At 39.2% G+C, this 26,627-nt stretch overlaps 2 protein-coding genes across 3 annotated transcripts in view; both read left to right on the top strand.

The window, feature by feature from the left end:
- Positions 1–26,627, top strand: part of Adam34l (a disintegrin and metallopeptidase domain 34 like) — a 78,536-nt gene that overhangs the window by 3,631 nt on the left and 48,278 nt on the right. The window lies entirely within an intron of this gene.
- Gm5347 (predicted gene 5347) lies at positions 294–26,136 on the top strand. Of its 2 annotated transcripts, NM_001079931.2 has the most exons (3): positions 303–349; positions 6,891–6,982; positions 23,712–26,136. In NM_001079931.2, exon 3 carries the CDS (start codon positions 23,833–23,835, stop codon positions 25,972–25,974), a length of 2,142 nt encoding a protein of 713 aa, NP_001073400.1. In that variant the 5' UTR covers positions 303–349; positions 6,891–6,982; positions 23,712–23,832; the 3' UTR covers positions 25,975–26,136. The 2 variants fall into 2 exon arrangements, with proteins under 2 accessions (XP_006509519.1, NP_001073400.1); XM_006509456.2 differs by lacking the exon at positions 6,891–6,982 and having other exon boundaries at positions 294–349; positions 23,712–25,974.

Here is a 26,627-nt window from a genome sequence, read left to right as displayed (position 1 = left end):
GAAGAGATTCCACTTAGGAGAAACCATGAAACACTGCATTGAACTCACTTCACGGCTGGACTATGGACTATCATTTTGGTAGTACTATAGAGGACAGCGGAGCAGTGGACGATGGCACAGCTTGTGGACCAGAACATATATGCATTGAAAGAAAGTGTGTCAGTAAGTCTATTTTGTTTAGTAACTGTTCAGAAAGTCTATGCAATATGCAAGGTGTCTGCAAATAAACACCACTGCCATTGTGATGTCATATGGGAACTACCAGACTGTTGACTACCTGGCTTAGGAGGTAGTATAGACAGTGGACCATCTTCTGGGACATTGCCTAGCAAGAGGAAATCTGGTAAAGGTAAAAATCCTGGTGGGGCTTATTATTCCTTTTACTATTGGAATGTTCTTCTTAATTTTGCTGATTTTGGTGATAGCATCACCCTGAAAAGGAAAAGCAGTAAAAGAACCAGATCCTAATGCTCACACTTCACCTAAAACATCAAGTGTGGAACGTAATAAAAGTAAAAGGAAATCCAAAAGGGAATCCAGAAAAGAGGAACCAAAAGAGGAACAAAAGAGGAATCAAAAAGGGAACCAAAAGGGGATCAAAAAGGGAATCAAAAAAGACAAAAGAATAAAACATGATTCCTTCTGGACCTTCATCTATTACTACAAAGACTTCTCACTGAAAGAATATCACTATGGGTGTATCTGGAATCACAGGCCAGAAGTGCTAGAGACCAGTTACCCTTGTTTGAATATCGAAAGCATTTACCACCAAATAAAAGGACGTCAGATGCATTCCCACCTTTCTTTATTGTAAGCAATCTGTTGCCTTATTTTTCAACAGAATTTGTGTCTGTGTCCTATAGCATAGGCCCAAACCATGGCCCTTTGAATGTGTTTCTTTCCATTTGGTTTGTCACAGCATTAAGCCCCTTTCCCTTTCTATTGTTTTGTACACACACACACACACACACAGAGGGAGTCTCCAAATCCCATTTCCTGGTGGCAACTCCTGTCTACTAAAATCTGCTCCTAGGAGAGCCAGATTGAAATTGGAAACCAGAGAGAATAATTTAGGTTCATCTCACAGTTGCTGTAGTTTCTCCTGCATGGTATAAGTAGATTTCATTCTGCAGGTGACTGTCACACAGAGTTCAAAATTACCCCAACAAACCTCTCTGGTTAAGTGTACTGTTGCTGCAATGAAACACTATAACCAAACAACCTGATGAGCAAAGGGCATATTTCTTACACTTCCTTATCACTGTCTATCATCAAAGGAAGTCAGGGCAGGAACTTAAAGAGGGTAGGAACCACTGCCATTTTGGATCAACACCCTAATATCAGCAACAATGGGCTGGGCCCTCCATCAGTTATTAAATAAAAGAAAATGTTCTACAGGTACTTCTACATGTTCAACATCCTGATCTTATGGGGCATTTTCTCAGCCAACTGGCATAAATCAAGCCAACATTAACACTATTGTCAACTCTAGAAATTCAGCACAACTAGGAAAGATCACACCCACAATTCTGATTGCTATGATCTAAGCCCTCCACTGATGCCAGAAATTTCAGCATCCAACTCAGCTCTTGAAGATTAGCTTCCCTCAGCCAATGGGACATTCTTCAATACTCTGCACAACAATCCATGCCTTCTTCCCTTTAATCCCTAGATCCAGTATAGAAAGCTACATATTCTGGTTAGCACCCTTGGTCATCTCAGGGGTAAGGCTTTCTCATTATAGAGTAAGGGGACACTTTGTCCTATGCTGAACCTTGAGTTTCATCATTTCCCTTTACCAATCTAGGAAGGTAATTAAAGCTTGGATATTATTTCCTGAAAATATATAACAGAAAATGATAGGTCCTGACACCTAATCGTTAATCAACTTTGTCTATAAAATGAGATCATGCAGATATTTACAAATATATGATGGATAAAATAAATATAAGCAAACCCTGTTTTCTTTGAAAATAAAATTTATATTCCCTATTTAATGTTAAAAAATAATTTAAAGTCAGACAGCCTGTCCTCAAAATAATGACAGGGCCTCAGCATAATCTGCCAACCCAGCTTGCTTGTAGCTAAGTTCTAGCATCCCCCCAATATCCACCCCATCCCCACAGGTTCCTTCTGTGTTGCTTCCACTACACCATTCCATACCAGGTGTCTGGTCTGCTGAACACCCCAAATGGCCTCATCAATATGATTCTGCAAAATGTTTAATTTAACCCTGGTCCCAAACCAAGGCTTTGAAAGGATAAAAGGAACTTTAATTCTGGTACTGGGTCCAGGTCCTCAAGGGATTCAAGTTTTCACTCTCTAGAAACTCTACTTTGCCCCTGAAAGGCAGTAGTTATCAGTCCCAAAGCTATTGTGTGCACTCTATATAACACTAGAGAACGCTTGTGTTCGTTCCCTTTGCACAACATTGCTTGATCAACTTCCTGCTGACTCTGTCCCGTTTGTGATAGGTTTCTGCTGATTTTGTCCATGTTTCCAAATGTAAGCAGTGCACGAGACACAGTGCTCCTTAACAAATTGCAGGTGTGAGCCATCAGCTTATAAAGGCTTTCTGTCCTATTTATTTTCACATCCTTGGTTCTCCCCTCATTGAAACCTCACAGTTCAGAACTCCCCCTCCAGCAGATTCAAGGATCTGTAGCTTTTATAAAATAAACCTAACTGGGAGACACAAAGCAAATAACTACAAATTCGAAGCTAGCAAATCACTCATTCTATCATATCTGAGGGTAAGGGTTTGTTCTGACCAACCAGAACTCTACTGACTTTTTACTAACAAAAGGTCCTTCACAGCCTTACATTCTGGTTTCTTTAGCTTCAAGGGAGATCACCTTGTGTAGGTCAAGTTGTCCTGAAGGCTCAATAAGCTTTTGGATTCCCTCAGTTTCTGTTGTTTGTTGTCAGGATTGTGTGTCTCTCCTGTATTATCTAAAGGCTTATTATCAGATAAAGGGATGCCCATGTTCTTTTCTTATTATGGTCTTGCCCACAAAATATTTTAAAACCCATCTTGGAATAAAGATTGTTGTGTGAGAATTCACAAGAGACTATAAATACTTCATCTGTCTTCACCTGGCTTTTATGCGTCTCGCAACAGAAGCCAATCCTGACAATGCTACACAAAATAATTATTTTCCTCACACCAGAACACAAATGCTATAATTACTAAAACTAAGTCAAAGCACTCATGGATAGTGACCCAGCATGTAAGAGTCTGAATGACAGTTTCATTACCTTGCCCTCAGATGTCTTTTATTTATTCTTTTACTTAAGCAAGAGGTTCTTAGCACCTTATATGGTAATGCATTATATCTTTTAACTTTTTTTTTCCAAATAACAATACAGTAAAGATGACAAGGCCAGAAAAGGGAGAGCACTCATTCAATAAAATGAATGTTTCACAAGCATACAGACGTGACAATGATCCCCAGAACCGAGATGAAAAGCCTGGTTTGTGGCCTGTGCCTTCAAGGCCAGCAATGAGGAGGCAGGCCGATGTGGACTGCTAAGGCTTGCTAAACAGTTAGTATTTCCCCTATTAGCGACCAGCTCTGCATCAAAAAGCGATCCATGGCCTCTGCAAAAAGAAACATGAAAACATGATTATATCTACACAAGTACTATACATAAATAAAATGTTGAACTGTGAGAAGTAACTACCTAAGCAGGGTGTGTAGTTTTCAAGGACTTACTAGCCAGGAAGAACCATGCCCTCCACACACAAATTAATGTGCACACAAGCTTCACATCTGCACTAGTGTACACACTCAGATAGTCATCATAATAACAAGGAAGAAAATGTCAAATACACATGTGAATGATACCCACAGAGAAATGTGTGCCACCCATGGCAATAACAAGGGCAGACAGAAAGAAGCATATAAATGTACTTAATAACCAGGGAAGCATTTTGGGGGGGTTAGAATTTGAATCACACACACACACACACACACACACACACACATACATAAATGTACACACACACACACACACACACACACACACACACACACACATATATATACTTACATATACTTAATTTTCAGCTAAGGACGTTTTCAATTGATCTTGATGAACAGTCAACAATTCAGACATTCAGAAACAATGTGGAAAGGAGTACATGTTACTAAAAGCTGTGAGTGTTATGATAACTATATCTGTACAGGAACAAGTATACTTTACAACACTTTAATTTTAGTCATTCTCTGCTTTTTTCTTCTCTAACCTGACTTGACCCTGATTTACCTATAGCTACATCTGCCCTTATTTACCTAGCTTTTGTTTTAGTTTTCCTTTTTGTTTGTCCTGCTGCTCTTATGAATCATTAAAGACTAATGCTGACTGCAACCATACTGAGGATTAGGAGAGCAAGGATTTCACAAGCTCCTCCTTGGCTCTTCAAAAGGATATAATGACTGGGGCTAAGGCCCTGGTCCATAAAAGGAACATGTTCCTTAAATTCTGCCTATGTGAAGATGTTCTTCCTCTTCTGCATGGTCGCCAACTATATGTGCTTAATACAGTAGCCTTCCAAAAGTAGTGATGCCCTTGAGGATAACTGTCAATACCTGAAATAATATTACCCCAGGCTAGCCTACACTTTGGGGGACAGAGACACATAATCGCTATGAAAACCAAGAAATACTTGATATCCAGAAACTTCTCACTACAGTAACCAAGGTCATCTTGAAATCTCCTTTTGTGCAAAATGGCTCCTACTACCATGGCCATGGGGATGAAGACCCATAACCTACCAAAACTTGTTTAGGAAGGTTTTCTAGGCATACTAGAGAAAAATGACAGAGCTTACAAAATCATGCCCAAGAACTCAACTTTCACATATGAACATTTGCTTTAAAAGTTGAATAGTGATGAGTCAGAATCATTTCCCATGAGATGTGGGTTAACAATAGGAATAGAAAGAGCAGTAAGTGTTCTCTGCCACTGAGCCATCTCCACTGATGTACATACAAAAGTCTTGAATGGCAGTTCTATTCCCTTAGGCACAAGGATGATCTCTTGTATGTCCTCTTCCCCTTAGGATTTTTGATGAGGAGTCAAGTTCCAGTCATATTGGAACACACTTCTGCCATTTCCTTGTTTAGCTTGTTGCTTTCTGCATTCTCTCTAGTTAGTATGGGTGTTAGTATGAAGTTAGTATGTGATGGGAATCATCATGTCTTACTTAAATTTATTTCATGAATTTATACACACACACACACACACAGAGAGAGAGAGAGAAGCTTCAGGAAGGTATATCTTTTTCCACACCTTCCTGAAGCTCCCGGTGTGTTCCTATATAATATTCTTCTTTAGCTTTTGAGACATAGTATCTTATAGAATCTGATGTTCTCGATTTATGCTATCATTACTAGCAAGCAACCCACAGAATCTTCTTGGCTTCTCTCACTTCAAAGAGCTAGTGTTGACAGATGTCATTAACCTCCCCAACCTCTGTGGGCTCTGTGAATCTAAATTTTCGTGTTATACTATTGTAAGCACTTCATCCACTGGGCCCTTTTTCCAAACCCAAACTAGTTTGTTTGCTTTAATTTTATTATTTATTTATTTATCAGACAAAAATATGTGTCTTTATCTTTCAATTCAACAAAATCCTTCCAGATATCCCCCTGGACAAATATCCCCAATTCATACTGCTTCCTTAAAAAAAGAGAGAGAAAATAAGCAAAGTCAAATAAAACTAAAGCATGTATATAACACAGAGACACCAAAACAAGACAAAACAGTGGAGTCTACTTTGTGTTGGCCAGCTATTTGCCCTCTTGGCTGTGGTTGATATACTCAGGGTCATTCTACTAAAGAAAACTGATTATTTATGACCCAGAAGGTATTATTTACACATAACTTCTTAATTAGCAGTGGAATATAGTGTTGTTTTGAATAGGAATAGTCCACATAGATTCATATGTCTGATTGCCTGTTCACCAGGGAGGGACATTATTAGGAGATATGAATTCTTTGGAGTAGGTATGGCCTTGTTAGAGGAAGTATGTTACTGGTGAAGGGGGGTGGCTTGATGTTTCAAATGCTCAAGCTAGGCCCAGTCTCTTTCTTCTTGTTGTCTGCCAAGAATGCCTCTATGATTTCTGCCAAGATGATAATGGACTAAACCTCTAAATCTGTAAGACTGTCCCAATTAAAAGTTTTCCTCATAAGAGTTGCTGTGGCCATGGTGTCTCTTCACAGCAATAAAACCCTAACACACACATTGTCCTCATTTCCCATTATCCACTCAGGGATTTTGTTTGCTTTGAAAGTATGCAAAATTAGGGTATGGTATCTACAACTCTATAAATTCATGTGTACATCGGTCTAGCTGTGTCTGGAATATGTTGTTTCCTAGGAGTCTTTACTTCATCTGGCTCTTATAATCTTCTTTCCTCTTCCTCTGCATACATCCCAAGACACTGACGGTACAAGTGTAACACAGAAATACCATTTAGGATTGAGTACTCCAAAGTCTCTTACTCTCTGCATGCTGTCCAGTAGTGGGTCTCACTGTTAGTTGCTGTAAGAAGCTTCTGTGATGAGAAACCAGTGATAAAGTGATCTGTGGGCATAGCAAATGGCCAGGAGTCATTTTATTGCTATGTTCATTTAGCAGAATGTTTCTTGTAGGGCTTCCCTCAGATGCATAGTTGACCTAGTATCAGGTTCTTAACCACTTTAGCCATGTCAGGTATGGGGTTCTTTTTATGGAAAGGGCCTTAAAGACAATAAAAATTGGTGGGTTATACCCATAACATTGGGAGTCCTATTGCACTAGTGGCTGTACTGTGCCAGCAGGCTATTGTAGCTAACAGGGTTAGTAGTTTGTGGGACTAATGGCTACTTTTCTCCTGCAGCAGCATTCAGAGTAACTCCAAGCCCTATGAATACTAGTCAATAGGAGAGAAGATTCTAGTAGAACACCAATTCATTTTCCCAGTGTCTTTGTGTAAGTATGTGGTATGTTCAGAAATAGTATCCTACCATAATGTTGTGAAGGATAACCTATTAGCTGTCAATATAAGATTAGGATTGCCTATGGAACCCTTTTAGACAACAATTCAAAAAATATATAATTTACTTATGGTGTTGGCTATTTAATTCTGTAGTATATAATGATAATTTCAGGCATTGGATTCCTTGCCATAGAGTAACTCCATTTAAATTCCATTTATATAAATACAAATTTAGAAAACTACTATAGTTAGATTCTATACAGATTTTCAAAAGGCTTTTAGGATTAGTTATCCCTCCTCATATCACCCCGTAGATATTGTCCTCCCATCAGTTCTCCAGTTCACCCCTCTCTTCTAAATTTCTCTTTATGTCTTTATAAAACGGTGCTCCATTTCTGAATCTTCTCTGGCACCTAACTAGCTTCCTAAATTATGTGGATAGTCTAAATGAAGCAGACAGGTTGAAAGGCTGTCACCTTCAGAAGAAAAATCATGCAACGGTTTTGTTTCTGGATTACTACCATCAGGATATTGTCTCTAGTCCTAACTACATACCTGCAAATTTCATAATTACATTTTTCTTAACAGTTGAGCAGTGTGACATACAGAAATATTTCATATTTTCATCATCTACTTATCAGGTGAGGGACATCGATGCTGCTTTAGATTTCTGGCGACAAAGACTAGAACTTCAGTGAACATGGATAAATAGGTACCTCTGTCGAAAGATAAGTACTTTGGATAGATGCTCTGTTATGGTAGAGTTGGATCTTGTGGTCAATCATTCCAGCTTTTTGAGAAACCTTCATACTGATTTAAACAGTGGTTCACAACTACAGAAGCTAACAGCTTCTGGGACAGGTGGGAGCCACAGAGCTTCTGAAGCAGCACCCTTTTCGGGCTCCAGACATCCGGGCACCTTCCCGGCCAGAGGATAGATGTCTGCCCAGCCCTGGAGGGCTTTGCCTCAGCATCTGGGGAAGACATCTTGGTTCCGAGACTCCACCAAAAGTAGTCTTTACAGGTGAGAGTGTGGACTACAGAAGCTAACAGCTTCTGTGACAGGGCAAAGCAACACAGCTTCTGGGAAAGGTCCTTTTTGGGCCTTCATCTTAGGCCAGGAGGGAGGTCCGAAGGCCAGATATCTGTGCACCTTCCCTGTAAGAGGAGAGCTTGCCTGCAGAGATTACTCTGACCACTGAAACTCAGAGGAGAGAACTAGTCTCCCAGGTCTGCTGATAGAGGGTAACAAAATCACCAGAGGAACAATCTCTAAACAGAGATAACTATAACAACCAACTCCAGACATTACCAGATGGTGAAAGGTAAACTTAAGAATCTTACTAACAGAAACCAAGACCATTCACCGTCATCAGAACCCAGCACTCCCACTTCGCCCAGTCCAGGGCATCCCAACACACCCCAAAAGCTGGACCTGGATGTAAAAAGCATATCTCATGATGATGGTAGAGGAAATAAAGAAGGACTTTAATAACTCACTTAAAGAAATACAGGAGAACAGTACTAAACAGGTAGAAAAGATTAAAGAGGAAGCACAAAAATCCCTTAAAGAATTGCAGGAAAACACAACCAAACAGGAGATGGAATTGAATGCAACCATCGAAGACCTAAAAAGGGAAGTAGACACTAAAAAAAACCCAAAGTGAGGCAACGCTGGAGATAGAAACCCTAGGAAAGAAATCTGGAACCATAGATGCGAGCATTAGCAACAGAATACAAGAGATGGAAGAGAGAATTTCAGGTGCAGAAGATTCCATAGAGAACATCGGAACAACAATCAAAGAAAATGGAAAATGCAAAAAGACCCTAACTCAAAACATCCAGGAAATCCAGGACACAATGTGAAGACCAAACCTACGGATAACAGGAATAGATGAGAATGAAGATTTTCTTTCTTTTTTTTTATTTTAAATATACAAAATTTATTTATCAATTATATCTCAATAAATATGAAAAATAATTCTTTTAAAGGATGCAGGATCTACTCAAAGAATAATCAATAAAAATTATTATTTTCTCTTTCTTTATATTTCCCAATCCCTAATATACAGAACCCTAAAATTCACTGAATATAAGTCTCAACAGTTACTGGAGTGTCCCTGCCCATCACTACAAAGGTTTTTAAAACTAACTTAATCTCAAAAAAAAAAAAAAAAAAAAAAAAAAAAAAAAAAAAAAAGCCCAGCAGAGACTTGGTTCTCTGGTTAAGTCTCATGAAGAATGTTTTGAACAAGAATAGCAAGCTTAGAAAGGAAAAATATAAAATACATGGTTTGAGTATTAAAGGGGTACCAGGAAGTGATATGGACATGAATCCTGTGTTCAAGAATATTATATTGAATGAAGGAGTAGTAATTTGGGGCAAGATTCCACCCACCTAAGTTTAGGTCAAGGCATGGCAGGAGACAAAATCCCAGGAGGCAAAGGCAAGCAGATCTTTTGAGTTCAAAGACAGCCTAGAATAGAGCAAGTTCTAGGTTAAGAAAAACTTAAATCCAGGCTTGGTGAACGACACCTTTTTTTTTTGTAAAATAATATACATTTTATATATGTACATATATGTGTATTAATGGATTAAAGAGCATCTACTCATAAACAGTACCACAGACTCTCAACGGCTTGACATAAGCCCGATAATATTTCAGACGCTGCCTCGATGGGAATCACCACATCACAAACAACTGCTCTTCAGGATGAGATCTGCGAGATGACCAATTGGATTTACTCTTTTTTTTCCATTTTTATTAGGTATTTAGTTCATTTACTTTTCCAATGCTATACCAAAAGTCCCCCATACCCACCCACTCCCACTCCCCTACCCACCCACTCCCCCTTTTTGGCCCTGGCGTTCCCCTGTACTGGGGCATATAAAGTTTGCTTGTCCAATGGGCCTCTCTTTGCAGTGATGGCCGACTAGGCCATCTTTTGATACATATGCAGCTAGAGTCAAGAGCTCCGGGGTACTGGTTAGTTCATAATGTTGTTCCACCTATAGGGTTGCAGATCCCGTTGGCTCCTTGGCTACTTTCTCTAGCTCCTCCATTGGGAGCCCTGTGATCCATCCATTAGCTGACTGTGAGCATCCACTTCTGTGTTTGCTAGACCCTGGCATAGTCTCACAAGAGACAGCTACATCTGGGTCCTTTCAATAAAATCTTGCTAGTGTATGCAATTGTGTCAGCATTTGGATGCTGAATATGGGGTGGATCCCTGGATATGGCAGTCTCTACATGGTCCATCCTTTCAACTCAGTTCCAAACTTTGTCTCTGTAACTCCTTCCATGGGTGTTTTGTTCCCAATTCTAAGGAGGGGCATAGTGTCCACACTTCAGTCTTCATTCTTCTTGAGTTTCATGTGTTTGGCGAATTGTATCTTATATCTTGGGTATCCTAGGTTTGGGGCTAGTATCCACTTATCAGTGAGTACATATTGTGTGAGTTCCTTTGTGAATGTGTTACCTCACACAGGATGATGCCCTCCAGGTCCATCCATTTGGCTAGGAATTTCATAAATTCATTCTTTTTAACAGCTGAGTAGTACTCCATTGTGTAGATGTACCACATTTTCTGTATCCATTCCTCTGTTGAGGGGCATCTGCGTTCTTTCCAGCTTCTGGCTATTATAAATAAGACTGCTATGAACATAGTGGAGCATGCGTCCTTCTTACCAGTTGGGGCATCTTCTGGATATATGCCCAGGAGAGGTATTGCTGGATCCTCCGGTAATACTATGTCCAATTTTCTGAGGAACCACCAGAATGATTTCCAGAGTGGTTGTACAAGCCTGCAATCCCACCAACAATGGAGGAGTGTTCCTCATTCTCCACATACACGCCAGCATCTGCTGTCACCTGAATTTTTGATCTTAGCCATTCTGACTGTTGTGAGGTGGAATCTCAGGGTTGTTTTGATTTGCATTTCCCTGATGATTAAGGATGTTGAACATTTTTTCAGGTGCTTCTCTGCCATTCGGTATTCCTCAGGTGAGAATTCTTTGTTCAGTTCTGAGCCCCAATTTTAATGGGGTTATTTGATTTTCTGAAGTTCACCTTATTGAGTTCTTTATATATGTTGGATATTAGTCCCCTATCTGATTTAGAATAGGTAAAGAACCTTTCCCGATCTGTTGGTGGTCTTTTTGTCTTATTGACGGTGTCTTTTGCCTTGCAGAAACTTTGGAGTTTCATTAGGTCTCATTTGTCAATTCTCGATCTTACAGCACAAGCCATTGCTGTTCTGTTCAGGAATTTTTCCCCTGTGCCCATATCTTCAAGGCTTTTTCCCACTTTCTCCTCTATAAGTTTCAGTGTCTCTGGTTTATTTGAGGTTCCTTGATCCACTTAGATTTGACCTTAGTACAAGGAGATAAGTATGGATCGATTCGAATTCTTCTACATGATAACAACCAGTTGTGCCAGCACCATTTATTGAAAATGCTGTCTTTCTTCCACTGGATGGTTATAGCTCCCTTGTCGAAGTTCAAGTGACCATAGGTGTGTGGGTTCATTTCCGGGTCTTCAATTATATTCCATTGGTCTACTTGTCTGTCTCTGTACCAGTACCATGCAGTTTTTATCACAATTGCTCTGTAGTAAAGCTTTAGGTGAGGCATGGTGATTCCACCAGAGGTTCTTTTATCCTTGAGAAGACTTTTTATCTATCCTAGGTTTTTTGTTATTCCAGATAAATTTGCAAATTGCTCGTTCTAATTCATTGAAGAATTGAGTTGGAATTTTAATGGGGAATGCATTGAATCTGTAGATTGCTTTTGGCAAGATAGCCATTTTTACAATGTTGATCCTGCCAATCCATGAGCATGGAAGATCTTTCCATCTTCTGAGATCTTCTTTAATTTCTTTCTTCAGAGATTTGAAGTTTTTATACAGATCTTTCACCTCCGTAGTTAGAGTCATGCCAAGATATTTTATATTATTTGTGACTATTGAGAAGGGTGTTGTTTCCCTAATTTCTTTCTCAGCCTGTTTATTCTTTGTATAGAGAAAGGCCATTGACTTGTTTGAGTTTATTTTATATCCAGCTACTTCACCGAAGCTGTTTATCAGGTTTAGGAGTTCTCTGGTAGAATTTTAGGGTCACTTATATATACTATCATATCATCTGCAAAAAGTGATATTTTGACTTCCTCTTTTCCAATTTGTATCCCCTTGATCTCCTTTTGTTGTCGAATTGCTCTGGCTAATACTTCAAGTACTATGTTGAAAAGGTAGGGAGAAAGTTGGCAGCCTTGTCTAGTCCCTGATTTTAGTGGGATTGCTTCCAGCTTCTCTCCATTTACTTTGATGTTGCCTACTGGTTTGCTGTAGATTGCTTTTATCATGTTTAGGTATGGGCCTTGAATTCCTGATCTTTCCAAAACTTTTATCATGAATGGGTGTTGGATCTTGTCAAATGCTTTTTCTGCATCTAATGAGATGATCATGTGGTTTTTGTCTTTGAGTTTGTTCATATAATGGATTACATTGATGGATTTTCGTATATTAAACCATCCCTGCATCCCTGGAATAAAACCTACTTGGTCAGGATGGATGATTGCTTTAATGTGTTCTTGGATTCGGTTAGCGAGAATTTTATTGAGGATTTTTGCATCGATATTCATAAGAGAAATTGGTCTGAAGTTTTCTATCTTTGTTGGGTCTTTCTGTGGTTTAGGTATCAGAGTAATAGTGGCTTCATAGAATGAGTTGTGTGAGTACCTTTTACTTCTATTTTGTGAAATAGTTTGTGCAGAACTGGAATTAGATCTTCTTTGAAGGTCTGATAGAACTCTGCACTAAACCCGGCTGGTCCTGGGCTTTTTTTGGCTGGGAGACTATTAAAAACTGCTTCTATATCTTTAGGTGATATGGGACTGTTTAGATGGTCAACTTGATCCTGATTCAACTTTGGTACCTAGATTCTGTCCAGAAATTTGTCCATTTCGTCCAGGTTTTCCAGTTTTGTTGAGTATAGCCTTTTGTAGAAGGATCTGATGGTATTTTGGATTTCTTCAGGATCTGTTGTTATGTCTCCCTTTTCATTTCTGATTTTGTTAATTAGGATGCTTTCCCTGTGCCCTTTAGTGAGTCTAGCTAAGGGTTTATCTATCTTGTTGATTTTCTCAAAGAACCAACTCCTCGTTTGGTTAATTCTTTGAATAGTTCTTCTTGTTTCCACTTGGTTGATTTCACCCCTTGAGTTTGATTATTTCCTGCCTTCTACTCCTTTTGGATGAATTTGCTTCCTTTTTTTCTAGAGCTTTTAGATGTGTTGTCAAGCTGCTAGTATGTGCTCTCTCCAGTTTCTTCTTGGAGGCACTCAGAGCTATGAGTTTCCCTCTTAGAAATGCTTTCATTGTGTCCCATAGGTTTGGGTACGTTGTGGCTTCATTTTCATTAAACTCTAAAAAGTCTTTAATTTCTTTCTTTATTCCTTCCTTGACCAAGGTATCATTGAGAAGAGTGTTGTTCAGTTTCCATGTGAATGTTGGCTTTTCGTTATTTATGTTGTTATTGAAGATCAGTCTTAGGCCATGGTGGTCTGATAGGATACATGGGACAATTTCAATATTTTTGTATCTGTTGAGGCCTGTTTTGTGACCAATTATATGGTCAATTTTGGAGAAGGTCCTGTGAGGTGCTGAGAAGAAGGTATATCCTTTTGTTTTAGGATAAAATGTTCTGTATATATCTGTCAGGTCCATTTGTTTCATAACTTCTGTTAGTTTCACTGTGTCCCTGTTTAGTTTCTGTTTCCACGATCTGTCCATTGATGAAAGTGGTGTGTTGAAGTCTCCCACTATTATTGTGTGAGGTGCAATGTGTGCTTTGAGCTTTACTAAAGTGTCTTTAATGAATGTGGCTGCCCTTGCATTTGGAGGATAGATATTCAGAATTGAGAGTTCCCCTTGGAGGATTTTACCTTTGATGAGTATGAAGTGTCCCTCCTTGTCTTTTTTGATAACTTTGGGTTGGAAGTCGATTTTATCCAATATTAGAATGGCTACTCCAGCCTGTTTCTTCAGACCATTTGCTTGGAAAATTATTTTCAAGCCTTTCACTCTGAGGTAGTGTCTGTCTTTTTCCCTGAGATGTGTTTCCTGTAAGCAGCAGAATGTTGGGTCCTGTTTGTGTAGCCAGTCTGTTAGTCTATGTCCTTTTATTGGGGAATTGAGTCCATTGATATTAAGAGATATTAAGGAAAAGTAATTGTTGCTTCCTTTTATTTTTGTTGTTAGAGTTGGCATTCTGTTCTTGTGGCTGTCTTCTTTTTGATTTGTTGAGGGATTACTTTCTTGCTTGTTCTAGGGCCTAACTTCCGTCCTTGTATTGCTTCTTTTCTGTTATTATCCTTTGAAGGGCTGGATTCGTGGAAAGATATTGCATGAATTTGGTTTTGTCGTGGAATACTTTGGTTTCTCCATCTATGGTAATTGAGAGTTTGGCCGGGTATAGAAGCCTGGGCTGGCATTTGTATTCTCTTCGTGTCTGTATAACATCTGTCCAGACTCTTCTGGATTTCATATTCTCTGGTGAAAAGTCTGGTGTAATTCTGATAGGCCTTCCTTTATATGTTACTTGACCTTTCTCCCTTACTGCTTTTAATATTCTATCTTTATTTAGTGCATTTGTTGTTCTGATTATCATGTGTCGGGAGGAATTTCTTTTCTGGTCCAGTCTATTTGGAGTTCTGTAGGCTTCTTGTATGATCATGGGCATGTCTTTCTTTAGGTTTGGGAAGTTTTCTTCTATTATTTTGTTGAAGATATTAGCTGGCCCTTTAAGTTGAAAATCTTCATTCTCATCAATTCCTATTATCCGTAGGTTTGGTCTTCTCATTGTGTCCTGGATTTCCTGGATGTTTTGAGTTAGGATCCTTTTGCATTTTGTATTTTCTTTGACTGTTGTGTCGATGTTCTCTATGGAATCTTCTGCACCTGAGATTCTCTCTTCCATTTCTTTTATTCTGTTGCTGATGCTCGCATCTATGGTTCCAGGTCTCTTTCCTAGGGTTTCTATCTCCAGCGTTGCCTCGCTTTATGTTTTCTTTATTGTGTCTACTTCCCTTTTTACTTCTAGTATGGTTTTGTTCATTTCCATTTCCTGTTTGGATGTGTTTTCCTATTTTTCTTTAAGGACTTCTACCTGTTTGGCTGTGTTTTCCTGCTTTTCTTTAAGGACTTGTAACTCTTTAGCAGTGCTCTCCTGTAATTCTTTAAGTGACTTATGAAAGTCCTTCTTCATGTCCTCTATCATCATCATGAGAAATGTTTTTAAATCTGGGTCTAGATTTTCGGTTGTGTTGGGGTGCCCAGGACTAGGTGGGGTGGGAGTGCTGCGTTCTGATGATGGTGAGTGGTCTTGATTTCTTTTAGTAGGATTCTTACGTTTGCCTTTCGCCATCTGGTAATCTCTGAAGCTAGCTGTTATAGTTGTCTCTGTTAAGAGCTTGTTCTTCAGGTGAATCTGTTAGCCTCTATAAGCAGACCTGAAAGGGTAGCACTCTCCTTAGTTTCCATGGGCAGAGTATTCTCTGAAGGCAAGCTCTCTTCTTTCAGGGAATGTACCCAGATATCTGGTGTTCGAACCGGACTCCTGGCAGGAGTTGTGTTCCACTAACTAGAGGTCTTAGGATCCCATGTGGAATCCTGTGTGGGCCCTTGCAGGTGTCAGGCGACTCCGCTGGCAAGGTAGCCCGGGGCTCGAGTGGAGTGGAAGGGGCTTGTGCCCCAGGTCAGGCCCGGGTAGTCTGCTTCCCTATGTACCGCAGTCTCAGGTTCTGCGCGATTGGATTGGGGCAGTCGCTGTGTTCCACTCACCAGAGGTCTTAGGATCCCGTGGGGAATCCTGTGTGGGCCCTTGCGGGTGTCAGGCAACTCCGCTGGCAAGGTAGCCCTAGGCTCGAGTGGAGCGGAAGGGGCTTGTGTTGGCTTTCCGTTATTTATGTTTTTATTGAAGATCAGTCTTAGGCCATGGTGGTCTGATAGGATACATGGGACAATTTCAATATTTTTGTATCTGTTGAGGCCTGTTTTGTGACCAATTATGGTCAATTTTGGAGTAGGTCCCGCGAGGTGGAAACTGAACAACACTCTTCTCAATGATAACTTGGTCAAGGAAGAAATAAAGAAATTAAGGACTTTTTGGAGTTTAATGAAAATGAAGCCACAACATACCCAAACTTATGGGACACAATGAAAGCATGTTTAAGAGGAAAACACATAGCTCTGAGTGCCTCCAAAAAGAAACTAGAGAGAGCACACATTAGCAGCTTGACAAAACACCTAAAAGCTCTAGAACAAATGGAAGCAAATTCACCCAAGACGAGTAGATGGCAGGAAATAAAAAAACTCAGGGGCGAAATCAACCAAGTGGAAACAAGAAGAACTATTCAAAGAATTAACCAAACGAGGAGCTGGTTCTTTGAGAAAATCAACAAGATAGATAAACCCTTGGCCAGAATCACTAGAAGGCACAGGGAAAGCATCCTAATTAACAAAATCAGAAATGAAAAGAGAGACATAATAACAGATCCTGAAGAAATCCAAAACACCATCAGATCCTTCTACAAAAGGCTATACTCAACAAAACAGGAAAACCTGGATTAAATGGACAAGTTTCTAGTCAGATACGAGGTACCAAAGTTAAATCATGATCAGATTAATGATCTAAACAGCCCTATATCCCCTAAAGCAATAGAAGCAGTCATTAATAGACTCCCTACCAAAAAAGGCCGAGGACCAGATGAGTTTAATGCAGAGTTCTATCAGAGCTTCAAAGAAGATCTAATCCTAGTTCTTCACAAACAATTCCACAGAATAGAAACAGAATTTTCTCTACCCAACTCATTCTATGAAGCCACAATTACTCTGATACCTAAACCACAAAAAGACCCAACAAAGATAGAGAACTTCAGACCAATTTCCCTTATGAATCAATGCAAAAATCCTAAATAAAGTTCTCGCTAATCGAATCCAAGAACACATCAAAACAATCATCCATCCTGACCAAGTAGGTTTCATCCCAGGAATGCAGGGATGATTCAATATATGGAAATAAATCAACATAATCCAGCATATAAACAAACTCAAAGACAAAAACCACATTATCATCTTGTTAGATGTAGAGAAAGCTTTTGACAAAATCCAATCATGATAAAAGACTTGGAAAGATCAGGAATTCAAGGCCCATACCTAACCATGATAAAAGCAATCTACAGCAAACCAGTATCCAACATCAAAGTAAATGTTGAGAAGCTGGAAGCAATCCCACTAAAATCAGGGACTAGACAAGGCTGTCAGACTCTCTCCCTACCTATTCAACATTGTGCTTGAATTCCTAGCCAGAGGAATTAGACAACAAAAGGAGATCAAGGGGATACAAATTGGAAAGGAAGAAGTCAAAATATCACTTTTTGCAGACGATATGATAGTATTTATAAGTGACCCTAAAAATTCCAACAGAGAACTCCTAATCCTGATAAACAGTTTCAATGAAGTAGCTGGATATAAAATTAACTCAAACAAGTCAATGGCGTTTCTGTACACAAAGGATAAACAGGCTGAGAAAGAAATTAGGGGAACAACATCTTTCTCAATAATCACAAATAATATAAAATACCTTGGCATCACTCTAAAAAAAGAAAGTGAAAGATCTGTATGATAAGAACTTCAAGTCTCTAAAGAAAGAAATTAAAGAAGATCTCAGAAGATGGAAAGATCTCCCATGCTCATGGATTGGCAGGATCAATATAGTAAAAATGGCTATTTTACCAAAAGCAATCTACAGATTCTATGCAATCCCCATCAAAATCCCAACTCAATTCTTCAACGAATTAGAACGGGCAATCAGCAAACTTATCTGGAATAACAAAAAACCTAGGATAGCAAAAAATCTTCTCAAGGATAAAAGAACCTCTGGTGGAATCACCATGCCTGACCTAAAGCTGTACTACAGAGCACTTGTGATAAAAACTGCATGGTAATGGTATAGTGACAGACAAGTAGACCAATGGAACAGAATTGAAGACCCAGAGATGAACCCACACTCCTATGGTCACTTGATCTTTGACAAGGGAGCTAAAACCATCCGGTGAAAAAACGACAGCATTTTCAACAAATGGTGCTGGCACAACTGGATGTTATCATGTAGAAAAATGTGAATTGGTCCATTCCTATCTCCTTGTACTAAGGTCAAAACTAAGTGGATTAAGGAACTCCACATAAAAACAGAGACACTGAAACTTATAGAGGAGAATGTAGGGAAAGCCCTCGAAGATATGGGCACAGGGGAAAAATTCCTGAATAGAACAGCTATGGCTTGTGCTGTAAGATCGAGAATTGATAAATGGGACCTCATAAAATTGCAAAGCTTCTGCAAAGCAAAAGACACCATCAATAAGACAAAAAGACAACCAACAGATTGGGAAAGGATCTTTACCTATCCCAAATCAGATAGGGGACTAATATCCAATATATATAACGAACTCAAGAAGGTGAACTCCAGAAAAATCAAATAATTCCATTAAAAAATGTGGTTCAGAGCTGAACAAAGAATTCTCACCTGAAGAATACCGAATGGCAGAGAAGCACCTGAAAAAATGTTCAGCATTTTTAATCATCAGGGAAATGCAACTCAAAACAACCCTGAGATTCCACCTCACAACAGTCAGAATGGCTAAGACCAAAAATTCAGGTGACAGCAGATGCTGGTGAGGATGTGGGGAAAGAGGAACACTCCACCATTGTTGGTGGGATTGCAAGCTTCTACAACCACTCTGGAAATCAGTCTGGTGGTTCCTCAGAAAATTGGACATAGTACTACCAGAGGATCCTGAAATACCTCTCCTGGGCATATATCCAGAAGATGTCCAAATCGGTAATCGGACACATTCTCCACTATGTTCATAGCAGCCTTATTTATAATAGCCAGAAGCTGGAAAGAACCCAGATGCCCCTCAACAGAGGAATGGATACAGAAAATGTGTTACATGTACACAATGGAGTACTACTCAGCTAGTCAAAGAATGAATTTATGAAATTCCTAGGCAAGTGGATGTACCTGGAGGGCAACATTCTGAGTGAGGAAACCCAATCAAAAAGGAACTCACACAATATGTACTCACTGATAAGTGGATATTAGCCCAGAAACTTAGGATACCCAAGATATAAGATACAGTTTGCTAAACGCTTGAAACTCAAAAAGAACGAAGACCAAAGTGTGGACACTTTGCCCCTTTTTAGAATTGGGAAGAAAACACCCATGAAAGGAGTTACAGAGACACAGTTTGGAGTTGTGACGAAAGGATGGAACATCTAGAGACTGTCATGTCCAGGGATCTACCCCATAATCAGCTTCCAAACGCTGACACCATTGCATACACTAAGCGTTGGCTGAAAGGACCCTGATATAGCTATCTCTTGTGAGACTATGCCAGGGCCGAGCAAACACAGAAGTGGATGCTCACAGTCAGCTATTGGATAGATCACAGGGAACCCAATGGAGGAGCTAGAGAAAGTACCCAAGGAGCTAAAGGGATCTGCAACCCTATAGGTGGAACAACATTATGAACTAACCAGTACCCCAGAGCTCTTGACTCTAGCTGCATATGTATCAAAAGATGGCCTAGTCGGCCATCACTGGAAAGAGAGGCCCATTGGACACACAAACTTTATATGCCCCAGTACAGGGGAATGCCAGGGCCAAAAAGTGGGAGTGGGTGGGTAGGGGAGTTGGGGGGGAGTGTATTGGGGACTTTTTGGATAGCATTTGAAATGTAAATGAGGAAAATACCTAATTAAAAAAAATTAATTCTAAAAAAAATATTTTAAAAAAAGAATTTGGAATAAAACACCCATGGAAGGAGTTACGGAGTCAAAGTTTGGAGCTGTGACGAAAGGATGGAACATCTAGAGACTGCCATACCCGGGGATGAATCCCATAATCAGCTTCCAAACGCTGACACCATTGCATACACTAGCAATATTTTCCTGAAATTACCCAGATATAGCTGTCTCTTATGTGGCTATGCCAGGGGCCTAGTAAACACAGAAGTGGATGCTCACAGTCAGCTATTGAATGGATCACAGGGCCCCCAATGGAGGAGCTATAGAAAATATCCAAGGAGCTGGGGGGATTTGCAACCCTATAGGTGGAACAACATTATGAACTAACTAGTACCCGGGAGCTCTTGACTCTAGTGGCATATGTATCAAAAGATGGCCTAGTTGGCCATCAATGTAAAGAGAGGCCCATTGGACTTGTAAACTTTATGTGCCCCAGTACAGGGGAATGCCAGTGCCAAAAAGTGGGAGTGGGAGTGGTTGGGTAGGGTAGTGTGGTTGAGGGTATGGGGGACTTTTGGGATAGCATTGGAAATGTAAATGAGGAAAATACCTAATAAAAATTATTTAAAAAAAACAGTGGCTCTATCAGCCTGTGTGCATATAAGTAATGAATGAACATTATTCTTTAACTATATCCTCTCTAGCACCTCCAGTCATTTGTTTTATTGACCTTGCCCATTCTGGCTTGAGTAATATAATATCTCAAAATAGTGGTCATTTGGATGTCCTGTGGTCTTCAGAGCTTTAACCTTTTAAATGTTGTACAACCATTTTATGCTACCTCATGAGAACTCTTTCATTCTATTCCATGATTATAATTAGGTTACTTGTTGTCCTGATGTTCAGTGTTTGTGTTTGGTTTGGGCCTTTTCTGGGTTTGTTTCTTTGTAGTTGTTTGGATATTCTATGTAATGACCCTCTATCAGATTTACAATTGGTAAAGAGTTTTACCCAGTTTTATAATGACTTTTTGTTTGAATTATAGTATTTGTTAGTTTTGGCCATTGTGACTGGAATAAAATGAAATTTGAAAGCATTTCAAAGTTTTCTGTTGAAAGTGGGGTATCTGGAAGCTTAGTTCATAAAGATATTCTTCCTTGAGACCTCCTCCTCTTTCTCTTTCTTTTCCTCCTTCTCTTCCTCCTTCTACTCTTACTTCTTCATTTTTGTTACTATTTATCTCCTTATTTGTTTTTTCCTTTTTGTTCTTTTGTGACAGTTTCTATGTTCTTTCCTGTCTGTTATAACCCTCACTGTGTAGACCAGGTTGGCCTGAAACTCAGAGATCTGCCTGCCTCTGCCTCCCCAGTTCCAGAAATAAAGGCATGTGCCATAGGTCCCTGATGATCCTTCCTTCTGCCCTATGCCCCTGTTTGGATTTCCAACTCTTGCTCATTTAGATGTTATAACACTTTGTTTCTAAACAGCACATAATTGACCTTGTGTTTTCACTCCTTGATAATTTTCTATAATGGTATCATTAGGTAGAACAAACGCACTGTATTACTAAATGGAATAAATCCATTGTCTGGAAAATGCAGAATCTAAAACCTGTACAACATGATGCCCTCATTGTCAAACTTCCTCTCATATTGCTAAGGAATGACAAACTTTAGGATGCTTCTTCAGTGTGATGGTTTCTCAAGTAGTAGAACATTGTGCTCTCTGTTATCTACCGTCTTAGTCAGGGTTTCTACTCCTGCACAAACTTCATGACCAAGAAGCAAGTTTTGGAGGAAAGGATTTATTCAGCTTACATTTCCACATTTCTGCTCATCACCAAAGGAAGTCAGGACTGGGACTCAAACAGGTCAGGAAGCAGGAGCTGATGCAGAGGCCATGGAGGGATGTTACTTACTAGCTTGCTTCCCCTGGCTTGCTCAGCCTGCTTTCTTATAGAACCCAAGACTACCAGTTCAGGGAAGGCACCACCCACAATGGGCCCTCCCACCCTTGATCACTAATTGAGAAAATGCCTAACAGCTGGATCTAAGGGAGGGAGGAATTTTGTCAACCTGGTCTACACAGTGAGACTTATGACAGACAAGACAGAACATAGAAACTGTCTCAAAAGAACAAAAAGGAACAAATAAATAAGGAGATAAATAATAACAAAAATGAAGAAGTAAGAGTAGAAGGAGGAAGAGGAGGAGGAAGAGGAGGAAGAGAAAGAGGAGTAAGTCTCAAGGAAGAATATCTTTATGAACTAAGCTTCCAGATGTACCCCACTTTCAACAGAAAACTTTGGAATGCTTTCAAATTTCATTTTATTCCAGTCACAAAGGACAAAACTAACAAAATTAAAAATAACACATACTGACAGCAGTGAGATAACAGGAACAATTACTTAGGGCTTGGAGGAGTATAAACTGGTGCAACTAATAAGGAAATCAGAATGGAGATTCCTCAAACATAGGAAAATAGATTTACTCCAAGATATATCTGTCTGAACCTTGAACATATAACCAAAGGACTCAACACTTCAATGGAGGAATAATTACTCATCCATGTTTGTAGCTTCCCTATTTATAAGAGTCAGAAATGGCAAAGAGCCCAGAAGAACATCCTTGATGATGAGATAATGAAATGTAGTACATTTACAAAATGGACTATTCTTCAACTATTAAGAAACATGTAATTTTCTTATAAGTTGATGGAGTTAAAAACAATCATCCTGAGGAAGGTAAGACAAACATTGCATATTTCTCTTAGAAGTGAATGTTACCATTTTTGGCTTGGCTATCTATGTATCATTTATCATACACAAGAAGTTATCTGTCTAGTAAAGAATGAGGGAGAAGAGGAAGATAGTCCCAGGAAAATATATATAGAGAAAATTATAGCAGGATGACTAAGAGTCATGGATGATGTGAGGACTGCATAAGGCAGAAATATATGATGAGTGATAACTGATAGTAAAACCTACAACTATAAAAGCAGGGGCATAGAGAGACATATATATATGTGTGTGTGTGTGTGTGTGTGTGTGTATATATATGTATATATATACATGTTATATATTTTTATTTATATATACATATATTTTTAATTCATTTGATTATAAAGAGAAAGACTATGCCTCAAATTAAGCTGCCTAAAATTCTCTCCAGTACGTAAAATGGATTACATCTTTTTGAGCTGTTTTCCAAGGACATTGTCAATCACTACAGGATATTGCTAATGCTATAAGTACAAAGGTACAGGTAAAGCGAAAACAATATTGATGAGGATACCACATGCTTAAGGAAAAATAATACAGATACCGTATTACTAGATGGTAGTAAACTTGGGAATTTGACATTTAGGCAATTTTTCATATATATCTAAAAATTCCCTATTGGTTTCCAGAGTAAAGATGACAATAATCTTACCCATATGTCACATACCTATTACAAGCTATAATGGTGGACTGCCTATAAGTTGCTCATGGTTTCAATAGTAAAAAAAAAAAAAAAAAAAAAAAAAAAAAGGAAGCTCACCAGTTCAGATTGAATTTAAGTCATAATAGGGAACCCATATTTATAATATTTATGTTTAGACTAAATGTCATATAACCTAGGAGGATATCTATAGCTATGAGTTCACTTAATGAATATTACAATAAAATGACTCCTAATGACATATTGTCTCCAGTGTGAACAAATCTCATTTCCAAATTCAACCCATAGACCAGTTCGTTGCTCAGCATAAGGCCAAAGTGTATACAATCATATCTAAGGAAAAATGGAAACAAACTGTTAAAATATCTTGGAACAATGACTAATTGATTTTAACCCATTCTCTGCAGTTATGCCATCTAACTTAACTTGACCATGATTTACCAATAGCTGTGTTTGAGCTTATTTGCCTGTTTTTTTTAGTCCTGCCACCCTTATGACTCAACTCTGTCAGAAGAGACCAGTGCTGCCTGCAACCACACAAAGTGAGGATTGGGACACCAAGGACTTCTCAAGCTCCTCCTTGACGCTCTAATAAAATATAATGACTGGGGCTAAGGTCCTGGTCCATAAAAGGAACATGTTCCTTAAGTTCTGCCTGTGGAAGATGCTCTTCTCTGCATATTCACCAATTGGACATGCTAAGTACAGTAGCCTTCCAGAAGTAGTGATACCCTTGAGGGTCACTGTCACTAGAGGAAATAATATTTCACCAGGTTGGCTGTCCTATAGCCTGAACATTGGGGGGCAGAGGCACATAATCACTATGAAACCCAAGAAAAACTTGATATCCAGAAACTTCTTATTATTCACTTATAGTGACCAAGGTGATCTCCTTGAAGAACAGCCTTTTGTGCAGAACGACTGCTACTACCATGGCTATGTGGATGAAGACCCAGAGTCCCTGGTCATTGTCAATACCTGTTTTGGGAGCTTGCAAGGCACACTAGAGATAAATGGCACAACTTATGAAATCATGCCCAAGAGCTCAACGTCAACATTTGAACATCTGGCTTATAAAATGGAGAGTGGGGAGTCAGAACCATCTCCCATGAGATGTGGGTTATCAGAAGAGGAAATAGCACGACAAATGAAGCTTCAAGAAAGCAATGCCTCTACTCTTTTGCAAATCCCCTATGAGAATTGGTGGACCCATCACAGGTTTATTGATTATTTTGTAGTAATAGATCATAAACGATACGTTCATAGAAATAACAATACCACGACTTGTATTCAAGATATGTTGCAAGTAGTCAATGGAATAAATGGTTATTATCTTCAAATACAAACTGATGTGGTTTTAACCAAACTTGAAGTGTGGAGTCAAAATAATCTTATCAATGTAGAACAAGAAATGTCAAAGGTCCTAGGTGCATTCTGTAATTGGAAGATAAAAACGATTGGGAAACGTGTTAGACATGATATCATACACCTTTTTGTCAGACGTAGTTATGGTATATATTTAGGGTTAGCTTATGTAGGTACAGTTTGTTTAACTCTTAACTGTGCAGTTAACAGTTTTCTTTCTGATTCGTTATCAGATATGGCATTCATCATAGCACATGAGATGGGTCATAACTTTGGCATGATGCATGATGGAAGTGCATGTACATGTGGGTTACATAGCTGCATAATGGCCCCACATAAATCGAATTCTCCAAAATTCAGTAACTGTAGTTATGAAGAAATGTTTTCAGTTGTTACCAAAAGAAGTTGCTTGTATGATATTCCAGATGCACTAAAAACAATAAACCTGATGCCGACCAAGTGTGGCAATAACTTGGTTGAAGAAGGAGAGCAGTGTGATTGTGGGAACTCTGAATCCTGTTTACAAGATCCTTGCTGTAGCAGCAACTGTGTTTTCAAACCAGGTGCTAAATGTGCTTTTGGACGTTGTTGTAAAAATTGCCAGTTCCTTAAAGCAGGCACTGTGTGTAGACAAGAGAAAAATGAGTGTGACCTTCCAGAGTGGTGCAATGGAACTTCAGGTGAGTGTCCAGGAGATGTGTATAAAGCAGATGGAATCCGTTGCAGTCGTGGTGGTTATTGCTATAAAATGGAATGTCAACGACATAATAGGCAGTGTCGGGAGATTTTTGGCAAGAGAAGTAGAAGTGCAGATGAAATTTGCTACATGGAAATGAACAGACGTGGTGACCGCTTTGGGAACTGTGGCAATGATAGCTCTAAGTATAAAATATGCGAGCTCACTGATGTACTCTGTGGGCGAATTCAGTGTGAGAATGTGATACAACTTCCCCAAAGGAGAAACCATGAGACAGTGCATTTTACTCACTTCAGTAATAACACCTGCTGGACTATGGACTATCATTTTGGGATCACCATAGATGACGTTGGAGCAGTGAGCGATGGCACACCTTGTGCTCCAGACCATATATGTCTTGACAGAAAGTGTGTCAGCAAGTCTGTTCTGGTAAGTAACTGTACACCACAGTTATGCCATATGCAAGGAGTCTGCAACAATAAAGACCACTGCCATTGTAATAACACATGGGAACCACCAGACTGTCAACTACGTGGCCATGGAGGTAGTATAGACAGTGGACCACCTCCAGTGCCTTTATCTCCTTCCAACTGGAGTATGTACTTCCTAGCTTTTATAATTATGTATGTGCTTGGCTTTATTGCTTTGTATGGCATTCATGAATTAAGGAAAATATCCTAAAATAACCGGTGCCAGACTCAGAATCTGGTGATAAAAATCTCACTAGAAAAAAAAAAAAAAAAACAGGATCTCTGATGTTCAGACTTAGAAAATCTGAAGAAGATGCAACAGTTAAAACAAAACAAAATAATAATAATAATAAAATGTATCCTATAAAACTTCCTTCAGGTATTAATGTGTAGATATTTTAATATCTCTCTCTCTCTCTCTCTCTCTCTCTCTCTCTCTCTCTCTCTCTCTCTCTCTCTCTTTCCCTCTCTCTGTTTCAATGTATGTGTGTATGTGTGTCCATGTGCACATGTACACATGCGCACTCATGTGTTTGTGTGAAATCCCAGATCAGAACTTTTGCAGCTTCTAATTTGCTTTAGAGTCAAAAGCATTCACCAACAAGTTAAAGAAAGTCCTATACAGTCAGAATTTCCTTTCTTAAGTTTTGACCTGTTACTCATAGAGTTGGTGTCTGTCTTCAATAAACATGGGTCCAACCCATGAGCATCCATGTGTTTCTTGGCATTTGGTGTCCCTCACCTTGCTAGTCCTTCTCCCTTTTCATTCTGCCTTTTCATGAAAAGAATGGAAGCAGCCAGTACCATTTCTTCACGACAATTCCTAAGCACTAAAGTTTGGCCCTAGCAGAGCCAGAGTGAGTC

The sequence above is a fragment of the Mus musculus genome, chromosome 8 (assembly GCF_000001635.26).
Source record: "Mus musculus strain C57BL/6J chromosome 8, GRCm38.p6 C57BL/6J".
Lineage (NCBI taxonomy): Eukaryota > Metazoa > Chordata > Mammalia > Rodentia > Muridae > Mus > Mus musculus.
The sequence above is the reverse complement of the archived record's forward strand: the minus strand, read 5'-3'. Positions and strand labels throughout refer to the sequence as shown.